Source organism: Monodelphis domestica, chromosome 2 (assembly GCF_027887165.1).
Source record: "Monodelphis domestica isolate mMonDom1 chromosome 2, mMonDom1.pri, whole genome shotgun sequence".
In the NCBI taxonomy this organism is placed as follows: domain Eukaryota; kingdom Metazoa; phylum Chordata; class Mammalia; order Didelphimorphia; family Didelphidae; genus Monodelphis; species Monodelphis domestica.
The window spans coordinates 419,741,238-419,754,041 of record NC_077228.1 but is presented as its reverse complement, the minus strand read 5'-3'; the positions used below and the strand labels follow the sequence as shown (position 1 = coordinate 419,754,041).

The following is a 12,804-nucleotide window of genomic DNA, read 5'->3' as shown; positions in this document are numbered from 1 at the left end:
AGTTATAATTACAAAGACCTAATTACTAACAGAGAAAACAACTTATGCATATTCCAAATAGTCTTCATGTTTTCTACATCTAAATAATCTAAATAATACAGTCCTACTGTAACCAAATCCTGGACCTGGATCTATATATTGTTCAGTTTTGACACAAACTTGCCTTGAAAGTCAAATTCAAATCACAGACTTAAAGAGCTTAAGTCTGCCTTTGAATTCTGTTGTCTGTTTACTATAACACATGTTAAATAAAAGCAGAAGCTTGGCACTTCTTTCAGTTTACATACCTCGGATGTAGCTGGCATTGAAGCCTTTCTTCGGGATGCTGAAGTCACTTGAAAAGGACACATGCATCTCATTCGCACTTGAGTTAAATGATAAACCCTTGGCAGTTGCTCCACAAAATTTAGTCTGGCTTTCTCCATTGTCAAGGGATAATGAATCATAAATGCAATCGGGAGCTTCTTCAATATCAAAATCATTAAATGTTATTTGAATGATGTATCCAGTTGGAGCTCGGAGGGTCCACATGCAAACCTGGCTGTTTGGGTATTCATTGGGGTAGCATGGAGAGGTAAAAATCCCAGAAGGGTTGGAGAGTGTGACTCTGCAGTTGGCACATCCCCAAACTGGTGGACAAAACAAAGAAAAGAATATTAAGGGTAGGAAACATCAAATAAGAACAGAAGTAATGTTTCATATATTAGAGGCATTCAAATATAGGTCATAAATACATTGAGTTGTGGTTATGACAAGTTATATGAACACGTGATGGAAAAAATATCTCTCTCTATATATATATATACAAACAGTATCTAGAAAAGTAAAGGAATATAAAATTTGAGGAGAATAATAATAGCTGATATTGTTATATCCCTTTAAGGTTTTCAAAGTACTTTACACATATTATCTTTGATCCTTAGCAGCACCCCGTGAGATACATGGGATTATTTTCTCTATTTTACAAATGAGGAAACTCAGTCTCAGAAAGATGAAATGACTTGTCTAGGGTTACATAGCTTGTAAGGCTGAGGAAGGAGTCCAAGTACAGCACTTAAATCTGTTGTGCTATTTATCTGCCACAAAAATTCAACAAGCTGAAAATGGAGAGAATGCACACAGAGTTTAAAACTACATTTTCTCTTTATGGGGTTAAAGAAAAAAAGTTGATTCTGCCTTCCTTGCTCTCTTCCTCCCTCTTCCCTCCATCCTTTCTTCCTTACTCTTCTCTCTCCTTCCTTTTCTTCCTTCTAACTTCCTATTTTCTCTGGCTGCACTTGCCTTTTTACCATTTAGTGGAGAGGAGGAACTCTTGCTATCAAAATAAGTTGGCAACTCCACTGCAATTTATAGAAAGATTTGCCAAGGGCACCAAGAGGTTAAATGAATTACCCAGAATTACATAGCCAGTACGAGTCAGAAACAGGATTTAAATCCAGGTCTTCTTGGCTTCAGAGTGAGCATTTATATATTCACTGTGCTATGCTGCTTCTCATCCTTCATACAGCTTTCATATTAATCCTTCAATATATACCTGATGGCATCACTCCCTTTTCCCAAAACCTTTTAGTGGCTCTCTGTTATCTACTGCCACCAACTGTGAAATAGGAGACATTTTTATATTTTAGTTGAAATTCCTAAGCATCTAATAATCAATTGATTTCATATTCATGCAGTCCTTGTCATTATTCCTAAACTTATTGGATATTTATGTCTGTCTATATAGCTTTGAGGACACACGGGGAATAGATTTTCCAATGTTTATAAGTCATATCTGGGGGAAAAGTAGTCATCTTTGAAAGCTAGGTGAACTATTTCAGCATTTGTTCTTTAATTCTATTAACAACTTTCTTAAATACTAAGATTTAGAATAATGGCTTAAAATCAAGTACCTTATTTCAGGGAAATATTTTTGTCTTTGAAGTAATTTAAAGATAGGAAATATTTATTTGTTGCCATTGTGGGCAAAGCAAATTATTATCTACTATTGGATTTCATTGGGCAAACATTTATTTAGTTTAGTGCATGCTATAGACATAATAATGCACTTACGTGCTAAGGGCATAAAGATTAGGAAATGACAAAGATAATAAATTAATTGATAGATAAACATATTTATCAGGTGCTTACTGTGTGCCAGGCACTGGGCTACATGCTTGGGCCTACAAAGAAAAAAACATATATGTATGTGGATATTTACATATATTTGTGTATATACAGATATAGGGGTTAATGCCTATAGTTTATGAAAGAAAAGTTTTCAGTGACTCCAACATGAAAAAGTCCTGCACCAAAATGTGTTTGGCTTTATGACTATTTTACGTTACTTGCCCATAAATATTCAATAATTGAAAATCTGTAAGAAAAAGCCAAAACTATAAATATTTATTAAACATAATACTATATATAAATATATACATGTATAAACATTTTGCAAAAATCTATATCTTATTTCTCTCCTCTTTTGTAAAACAGAATTTTTTGTTGGTACCCCACCCACATATCCTAGTGCCTCATTGTAACAAGAAAATACCACTTTTTAAAAAATTATCCTTCTGGAAAGGAATTTCAGATCCCAAAGGATAAATAAGACAGAGATATATTTTAATAGTTTTCAATACAGAAAAATTCAATTCATGTAGTAATTATTTTACTATATTCTGTTGTTAGGAGGCAATTGATGATAAATATATGCAAATTTTAATGTAATTATTTGCTTTTATTAAAGTATACAGGAAATACAGCCAATTCAGGAAGGCTGAAAGACTTAATTAAGCTATTTGGCCAATTGAGCAGGGATTGCTCCTTGGAAATAAGTTCAAAACAATCTAGTTCTACAACTACACACACATGTACATACACACATGAACTACTGTGCTTTAATCTTACATCCTGGCTTAACACTAACGCTAAATAATAACAACTCTTTTGTCCTTTATAAAATTAAGTAATACTTCTAAAATGCCTAGTACAATGTTTGGCACATAGTAGAGATGTAATAAATTCTTATTTTCCCTCTTTGGGTAAATACCATGATCAAAGGTCACCAGGCAGTTCTTTTAATGCCATAGCTGTTTTCCCACCATTCAGACCCCCAAGTTGTTGCATAGCTGTCCCAAAGCAGGCTCTTCAGTGGTCTGGTAAAGTTAAGAATGGAGCAGCTATGTGGCACAGCAGATAGTGTTGAGCTTGGAGACAGGAAGACCAAAGTTCAAATCCAGCCTCAGATACTTATTATGTGACCCTGTGCATGTCATTTTAACTCAGGTTGCTTCAGTTTCCTCATCTGTAAAATGAGCTCGAAAAGGAAATGGCAAACCACTTCAGTATCTTTGCCAAGAAAACCCCAAATGGGATCAGAATGAGGTGGACATGATTAAAAAGACTGAACAATCACAAAGTTAAGAATAACCATAACATATTGCTTTTATATTATTTTTTTTGTTTGTAAATCCTTCCACAACAGCTCTTTGAGTCAAGTAGTGCTATATTCCCACTTTACAAAAAGGGAACCAAAATTTAGTGATAGATGAATAGTCACAGTGACACAGGATGTATTCTGACTCCAAGGCTAGTCTCTTTCTATTTTACATTGCTGCTTGTGGAATTAGAATGTATATAGGAGTTTAGTAAGGGTTCTGCAGTCTCATCAAATGCTATTTGTGACATTACATGAGCCTTTTGATTATCATTCTAGTTGAGGTAATTCAGGATAGATGAATAATGATGTTTGAGAGCTAAAACAGACAAGGAGATGAAACTAAATGCTCCCTAACAAAGGGACCCTAAAGAGAAACAACAGTATTTCATTTCACTTGCCCATATATTCTCACACCTGCCTCCTTCTCAAAGAACAACCCTCCCACCCTACCCCCATTAAGGCTTAAGCCAATTTTCTTTTTTGTAGCTTTGCTGAATGGTTTAAAACCAGACTGAGGCAGAAGTGAACCCACAATGGTTTTGGTATGAAAGCATTCCATATTCAACTGGTGGGAGATAATAAACATGAAAAAGATCCAAACCATTTGAGTTCTTTGCTTGCCTCTCTCTGTCTCTATTTGTCTTTCTCTTCTGTTTCTCCTCTCTTCCCCTCTTTTTGTTCTACTTTCTCTTCCTTTTCTTACTCCTTCCCACTTTTTTTGTCCATGTTCTCTCTCAATATTTCTGTTCTGTCTCTCTATATCTCTGCTTCTGTCTCCCTCTTTTTCCCTTTCTCTTTCCTCTTCCTTTTTTCTTTCATGCTTTTGCTTTCTTTTTGTACTCTCCCTCTTTTCCCATTCTCTATGTTTTTCTCTGCCTCTGTTCCTATGTTTCTATCTCTTTCTGCTCTCTTCCACCACCTTTCTGTCTTTCTCTTCTCTTTATTCTCTCTATCTCTTCCTGTCTCTATCTATGCCTTAGCATTGGCAGATGAATAAAGTTCATACATTAGTATGGAGTTTGTGGATGACCAACATCTCTCTACCAGTTTATTCATTTTTGTTTAAATAATTCAAGTGGAAACTGGAAAGCAACTGGTCTAGCCCTCTGATGTCACTGCACTAAATAACAGATCTCAGATTTATCTTTCATAATGGTTCTCATGACACAGAATCTAAATAAACATTGCCTAATTATTTGTAGATACACCATAATGTAGAAAACCAGATCAAGCATATCCTTATACTGACAGTGGTTGGCATTAGCACAGCAAAAATATCCAGGCCTAGGTACATATTGTCAGGGATCATACACACCTTTCTATAATATAATTATGTACATACATACCTAAAAGAGTGAATATGTTCAACTTCTTGACAGATTTTTTTAATCATTATCATCTCAGTGCTATAATTAATACCAACAGGAAAGATAGAATAACAACCACATTTAGTCTGACTACCTATTGTAGGTACACACTCATTCTTTTAAGATCCTGGATCATCAAGTCATTGCTTGAACACTTCTATGTTGTGGAACTCTCTTCCTCAAAAGGAAAATAATTTCATTTTTTGGACAACGTTCAATATTAGAAAGTTCTTCCTTACAAGACAGGAGATTTTGGCTCACCATAATTTCCACCCATTAGTCTTAGTTCTTTTGCCTTCTGGAACACAGTAGAATCATTGCCTTCCAAAGCAGCCCATTTCACTTTGGATAGCCCCTTATTTTTAGGAAGGTGTTTTTTAGCCTTTTGCAGTTTCCACCCATTACTCCTACTTCTTTGTTCTATCCAAACAAATAACTCTAATCTCTTTTCTTTATGGCAGCTCTTCATTTATTAAAGTGTAGTTTTTCTTAACCTCTGGTTCTCCTTTCTCCTTCAATTCATTTTCATATAATATTTTCTTGAAATGCTTCACCATCCTAGTTGCTCTTCTCCAGCTGTCTAATATGTAGTGTCTATTGCTGAAACTTATTCATTAGACATGGTTTCATGAGGGCAGAGTAGAGGGCCTGTTGTCTCTTTATTCCTGGATGTTATGTTATATCCTTCTTAAAGCAATTTACCACTATCATCGCTTTGTTGGGTGCCAAGTCTAATACCCTTACCATAGTGATCATCTTCCCCTGGATAATGATCCAGTTTGTCAGTATCTATGGCAACCAAAACTGGGAAAGTATTCAAAAGGGAGTTTAATGTAGGGTACAGTGAGACAATTACCTGCCCTTTGATATTGACTATTTCTTTCAATTCTGTCCCCCAAAATAACGTTTTTTGGCTGACCACCTTAAATTTCTTATTCATAGTGAGTCTGCATTTAAGCAGAATTCATAAGTCATATACTGTTGTCTTGACTAGTCTCCCTGGTATTAACTTTTATATGTTGATCAAGCTTTACATTAATTGTGTACTTTTTTATATCTATCCCTCATTAAACTTCATCTTAAAAAAAAAAAAAAAAAAAAAAACTTCATCTTGTTTAATTTATTTCATCGTAGCAATGTTTCCAGATATTTTTGTACCCTGATTTTGCCATACATGGTATGAGTTTTGTATCATTCAACAACATATCTAATAAGTGTGTCATTATAGTCTCTACTCAAGTCCTAGATTAAAAAAGTAAAGTTTATCAGAACAAAGTTAAAAAGAGTTTTGAAGCATCCAATTGCAGACCTCTTTCCATGCTTATATGTGTATATATATATATATATATATATATGTGTGTGTGTGTGTGTGTGTGTGTGTGTGTGTTAATTAACACTGAGCATATAAATTCAACCACCTATGAATCAACTTAATTTCATTACCAAACAAACCATATCTTTCCTCTTATCTATGAGAACATAATAAAAAATTTTAAATAATTTCCTAAAATTCATATATATATTATATATATTTTATATATTCTATAGCTAACATTTATATAGTGCTCACTATTGCAGGGCAGTATGCTATGCCCTTACAATTATTATGTCATTTGGTCCTCACAACAACGCTGGGGATGGCTGCTATTATTATCCTCATTTTATAGATAGAGCAAACTGAGGCAAACAGAGGTTAAATGACTTGCTCAGGATCACACAGCTAGTCAGTGTCTAAAACAAGATTTGAATTCATATCTTTCTGACTCCAGACATGGCATTCTACAATGTACATTGTACAACCTAGCTATATTTACAACATTTCCATAATTTACTAGTGTAGTAGCTCTTTTGAAAGAAAGTCAAAGAAGAAATGTTATCAATAACTCTAAGGGGTCATGAAAATGATTACTATCAGAAGCTAACATGGAGGGGACCAATGGCTTGGTAAACAAAAGGAAATGATTACTGATAGCCAGCATAAGACAGGAACAGACTGACTAATCTGATATTTAGAATTTAGTGATGGGATGTCAACTAAACAGTTAAATTTGGGCAAAGTTTGTGACAACTGCAAGTGATTATTAAATGTGGTAATTGTAGAAGAGCTATATTCAAAGGGATTAAGTCACAGCTATGCCATAGATTTAATAACTACTAACATTTACCAGGTAACACTACAAGCCACAAATAAAAATAGATTACCAGAACTTCTTAACATAATGCCAGGAAGTTGGTATGGTCTTATTTATTTGGCTAAATGAAATTCTAACTTACTGAATTCATAATGTGATTAATTTTGATGTTAGTGATATTTTGGGATGAAACTACAACATATAAACAGGAAATTCTCCATTTTTCAGGAGAAAATTATCTGTGCTTATTTCTTCTGAGAGCCTTCTGGTCATTCCTCTTACTATAAGCAATTTGAAGTGGATGGGTAAAGTTAATCATTTATTTTTTAATGTTAGTGCTGATTGTATGTCATAAAAGTAGAATAGGGGATCTTAAATCAATAACTAAAGACCTGGGCTTATCCATATACCCTCCAGTAGTTAACTTGGCTAGTTGAGAATTGATGTTCACTGGACAAGCAGTATCATTTGAGCCAAACTTTCCAAAACAGCCTTAATTTAAGAGCATCCAAGAAACTCAGGTCTGTGCATATAAATGGTAGCATGAAAAAACGATCCCAAGTTGGGAGTGAGCAAAGTATAGACAAGACTGATGTCATTTTGTCCATAACAGGACACTTTTTCATATAAACAGCTTCGGTAGTAGGAAACATCTAAGGAGAAAACCACTTCTTATTGTTGATGACCAAAAAAAGCAAAAGCAGAATGGTTTCCTAGTAAAACTTTCCATTTTACATGTGGGACCCATGTTTAAAAATGCCATCTGTCTCATTATTTCAGATTACTTCATCACTAATGAAAATTACTTTTAGAAATTAATAGCTTACAATGAAGAAACATTTAAACTCTCGTTTAACTTCCAAACCTAAAACTTTTGTTAGAAAATCTCCTTGTGTTTTTAAAGGTAAATTGTTACAAAATGAACTTTACTTTAAAATTCTCTACCCATCTGTCTCCAATCTATGTAAATCTGCAAGTCTGTCAAGTGACTATTCTATTTATCACATATGCAAGTCTATTTTCCTTTAGATTTGAAGAAATTTCATCCTGTAATCCACAAGTATTCATTAATTACTTATTTGCCAAAAACTGCATCAAGCACTAGGGATCCAAAAAAAAATACGAATGTTCTTGTCCTCACACTCTGATGGAAGAGACATGCCATGCAAAATATTTAAAGACATCTGGAAGGTAACCTCAGAGTGAAGGTTCACAGGAAGAAAAGAGAAAGACCTACATGAGATTTGTTTTGAGTCTTGAGGGATTGAGGTAAAGAATCAGATTATTTCAGTCCTGGGGTGTAGCTAATGCATGGTCAGAATATGGAGAGGAAGAGTAAGTAGTTCCAGGAATATAGTCACAAAACGGTATATGGGGGGAGTAAAGTGAAAGAAGATTAGAAAAGTAGGAAGACAGAAGATTGTCAAGAGATTTGAATGACAAATAAAGACCATATATTTTATACTGAAAGCAATGTGGAATTATGAATCCAAAACCCCAAAATGAACAGTCATATGAGTACTAAAAAACAAGGGGAAGCATAAAAGAAAGTAGTAAATAATTGCCGAAGCTAAAGAAATCTCTCAAAACAATATATCCACTAGAATTCAAAACATAGTGATGAAACAGACATTAAATGAGGAGTAAAGAGATCTGTGTTGTAGTCTCAGATTTGTTGCTTATAATGTAATTTGGGGCAAGCTCATTTATTGGGGTAGGGGGTCTCAGTTTCCTGATTATAAAAACAAAGAATGGGTTGGCTAGTCTCTTTCTGCTCTAGCTCTAATTATATAAAGATTCTGATACTATGTATGCATAAGGAATCAGGACTTTACACCCAACTCAATTTCAAATATATCATTTTCAAATAGGATGGCTTAGAAGATTATTAGAAATTCAAATGACAAAAATGGGGGCTATGATTAAGGAGAGAAACTTTGAGCCAATAATGATTAAGAAGCAACTGAGTATAAGAGAGTGTTTATTAAGTTTTAGTCTGAATGAATTCATTTGTCTACTCTGGAGTTATGCCTTGAATCCCTAAGGGACTGTCAACATAGGTTGAATGTGGGAAGAGTTAATGGTCCTCAAACATCCTGTTTTCTATGGTACATTTCTACTACACAAGGAAAAGCCCACACTTATCCAATAGTTCTAATTGTCCTCTCTGAATATTGCTGAAGCCAGATTATAGAATGTACTATGTCTGGGAATGCAAATTTAAAGCATGATTATGGTCAGAAAAAAAGGAGAAAAGAAATGGCTTCATTTATTTAGAGTACCTATTAACTGGGTTCACAACACCTACTTAGCTTAACTCTGCTTAAAAAAAAAAACCTGCTTCTATTTCATTAGTTTTTTAGACTATTTCATTAGAAACTTTTGAAAAAAACAACCGTATACTGGCCATAGCCCCTAACAACACATCAGCTAATTTCAGTATCTTACTGAATTGGCAATAAAGAGACCTTGAGTCTGACCCAGCAAAGGAATTAGACACAAAACACCATATAACATCTCCTCATTTGAATTTTCTCAGCTCTGCCTTGAGGGTACTGCCTCACTGACATCTCAAATACTCTGTAAACCTGAAAAAGTCTATAAATTATATTTATCTACTTAGGGCAAAAGGTCCTTAAGCCGGAGTTTATAAATTTGACTATGTAACATTTTTGATAACTGTATCCAATATACTTACTTTTCTTTGTAATCTATTTTTGTATTTTATTTCATTCATTTATATCCATTATCTGCGGGACTGATAGGCTTCACCAGACTGCCAAAGGGGCCCATGATAGGCACAGACACAAAAAAGGTTAAGAATCCCTGCCTCGTGAGGGAAATCAGTAATATTTTTCAAAGATGTGGTATCCAGAATAGCTTAGCAATCTACTCACTCACTGGCTTCTTTCCATTTTATCTTTGAAAAGCAAAAGGAAAGGCAATGCAACAGAAGTTATATTTAAGGAATGTACAACTTGCTATAGATAGGTAAATAAGGTCACACCTGCAGACAAGCAACAGAAAAAGCCAAACCACAAAGCTGTGTCTGGGCTGGATGGCCTACCGAGCAAACAAGACACTACATTTCAAATATGAGACATAAACATAAAAAACAGAGCAGGTATAGTGTTTTAAAGGTTTGAACTATGGCAAACCTCTCCAGGGCTGGACCAAGTAGAATTTCTGGAGGCTAAGTGGGAGGAAAGCTGGTTGCAACAGGTTCCACTGACTCTATCATTTTAAAGAATGGTATGTTAAGTCACTGGTACTTTCTGTTATAAGCTCTCTGTACTTCTACTATCGAATTAATTCTATGCAATATTCACAGTACTGTTTAAGGCACTGAAGAAAAGTCAGTTACAATTATAAGCCTTTCCATGAAGAAATTGAATATGAAATAGATTTGAAGAGTATGTTACTTAGACTATTATTTTCTGCACTAAATTAACAGAAGGCAGATCCTATTGTAATTACCAGTGTCTATAAGTTTTGATACAACGAATTCTAGATAACTACAAAGAACCTAATGCAGGGATAATTTATTTTTTAATTCTTATTTTACAGATAAGAACACTGAAATCTGGATTAAAGAAAACTGAGTTAAAGTTTAGCTTAGGTTAAAGGAAACTGAGGATTTTAGGGATTTATGGTTGTCCATGTGTTTTACAGCTGGTGAATGTCTGAGGATGGTTTGGAATTTGGGTCTCTTGACACCAAGACCAGGGATATTTACTATATACCACACTGCCTCCTGATCATCCGTAGTCATTTTAGAAATAAGACAATACAGCATGTTCGATAGGATCAAAAATTTAAAGCAGAAAGGAACTTTAAAGATTACCTAATAAAAACTCCTTCATTGTTTAGATGCAGAAATTTAAGCCCTAAGAAGTTGAACAACATTAGTGAGTTCAGAGATATTAAATAGAAACAGGATTCAAACTAAAACTTTCTAAATCCAAATAGCTTTGTCTTTATAACAGATTAAAGGATGAGTTTAAAATTCCCGAAAAGAAGAAGATAACTTCTAAACTATTGGGGTTTTTTGGTTTAGGCAGCTTAGCATAGCACAGAACAAGCTAGTTTGTAAATGATCTCTCTTGTTTTACTACAATATTTGTAAAGTTATGGTGAATGATACTGGGGAAATGAGACACCATTCCCTTACCTTGATTTACTAGGAAAGCTTTTCATATTTCTCTATTGAAAAAACTATTACTATAGTTTTTGGATTTAGAGACATTTTTTTCAAACCCTGATTTTCTGGCTTACTAACAACTCTGCAAAGGAAACAAGCTAGACAATGGTGGGGTAAGTGATTTGTCCAGAGTCACTTTGCTAGGAAGTGTCTGACACCAGATTTTAACCTAGGATTTTTTGTCTCTAAGCTTTGTTCCCAATCCACTGAGCCACCTACCTTATTCTTTTTACACTCTTAAAAATAATCCTCTTATATTGATCATTTTAGAATAAATGAGGACTATAATTTGTATCTAAGGTTTTTTCTAAATATATTTTTATGTATATAATCATGTGATTCTATTTGTTTTTATGCTTATGCTATATGATTATTTTTTCTAAATGTTGAAATATTCTTGCATCCCTAGTATATATTCAAACTGTTCACTGGAAATAATTTTTGTATATTCTACTTTGTTCTTTTTGCTACTATTTGACTTAAAGTTTTTGTATCAATAATTCAATACTTAAATATAATAATTGGTCTGTAGAATTTTTCTGATCTGTTCTTTCTTGGTTTAGATATTAGGATCATATTTGTCTGATAATGGAGTTTTATAGCATGTCTCTTACAAGTATTGCTAATTAGGGTAGCAAAGATATTAAATGTTCTTTCAACATTTGTTAGAATTCACCTGTAAGTCTGTTTGCACCTGTTTTTTTTTTTTAATGGTTTCTTTAGTACTTGTTCTAATGTGTTGCCTGAGATTTTGTAAAGATTTCTTTTTTTTTTTTGGTTTGTGAATTTCAGGTCTTTATATTTTGGAAGATACTTACCCATTTCTTTTAGCCATTAGTTTTTTTTTTAATATGCTTACATACTTAATATTTATAACATTGTGGTAAATAATTTGATTTCTTCTCTGTCATGAATTCAGCTTATTCTTTTTTTACTTTGGCATGATTATTTTTTCTCTCTCTTTAGGATCAGATAGGCTAATAGCAGCTAGGTAGCACAATGGATACCGTACTGGGCTTGGAATCCCGAAGACTCTTGTTTTTGAGTTAAAATCTGGCCTCAGACAACTATGAGCTATGTGATCTTGGGCAAGTCACTTACCCCTGTTAACCTCAGTTTCCTCATTTGTAAAATGAGCTGGAGAAGTAAATGGACAACCACTCCAATACCTTTGCTAAGAAAACCCCAAATTGGATCACAAACAGTTGGAAAATACTGACTGAATAACAACAAAAAAATAATAGATGATCTATTTGTTAAACCTTTCAAAAACAAGTTTTTCATTTCACAATTCTATAATCTTTTTATCTATTCTAATTATCAGTACTTTGGCTTTCTTATTTATTTTGGGTTTATTAATTCATTAGTCCATAATTTTGAAAGTGTATAAAGACAACTAGGTGACTCAGTGGTCAGAAATGTAGGCCTGGAGTAGGAAGGACCTGAGTTCAAATTTAGCCTCAGACACTTTCAAGCTCTGTGATTGAGCAAGTCGCTTAACCCCACTTCCTAGTCTTTACTGCTCTTCTGTCTTGGGACTGATACTTGTATCAATTCTGTGACAGAAGATTTAGAGTTTTAAAAAAAATTAAAATTAAAAATAAAGTATATGCTCATTGAATCTTCTCAAATTTGTCATACATGTTTTCAGATATATTCTTCTTCTGGGAACTCTTTAGCTGA

The 12,804-nt window shown here is 33.8% G+C and overlaps 1 protein-coding gene across 4 annotated transcripts in view; it reads right to left on the bottom strand.

Moving 5' to 3' along the window:
* The window catches only part of ADGRG6 (adhesion G protein-coupled receptor G6), a 197,876-nt gene that overhangs the window by 102,587 nt on the left and 82,485 nt on the right, over positions 1-12,804 (bottom strand). For all 4 annotated transcript variants that reach the window (XM_007484642.3, XM_016428924.2, XM_007484639.3 and 1 more), the window contains exon 3: positions 288-629. In XM_007484642.3, the coding sequence (XP_007484704.2) occupies positions 288-629 (342 nt within the window). The remainder of the gene's footprint in view (positions 1-287; positions 630-12,804) is intronic.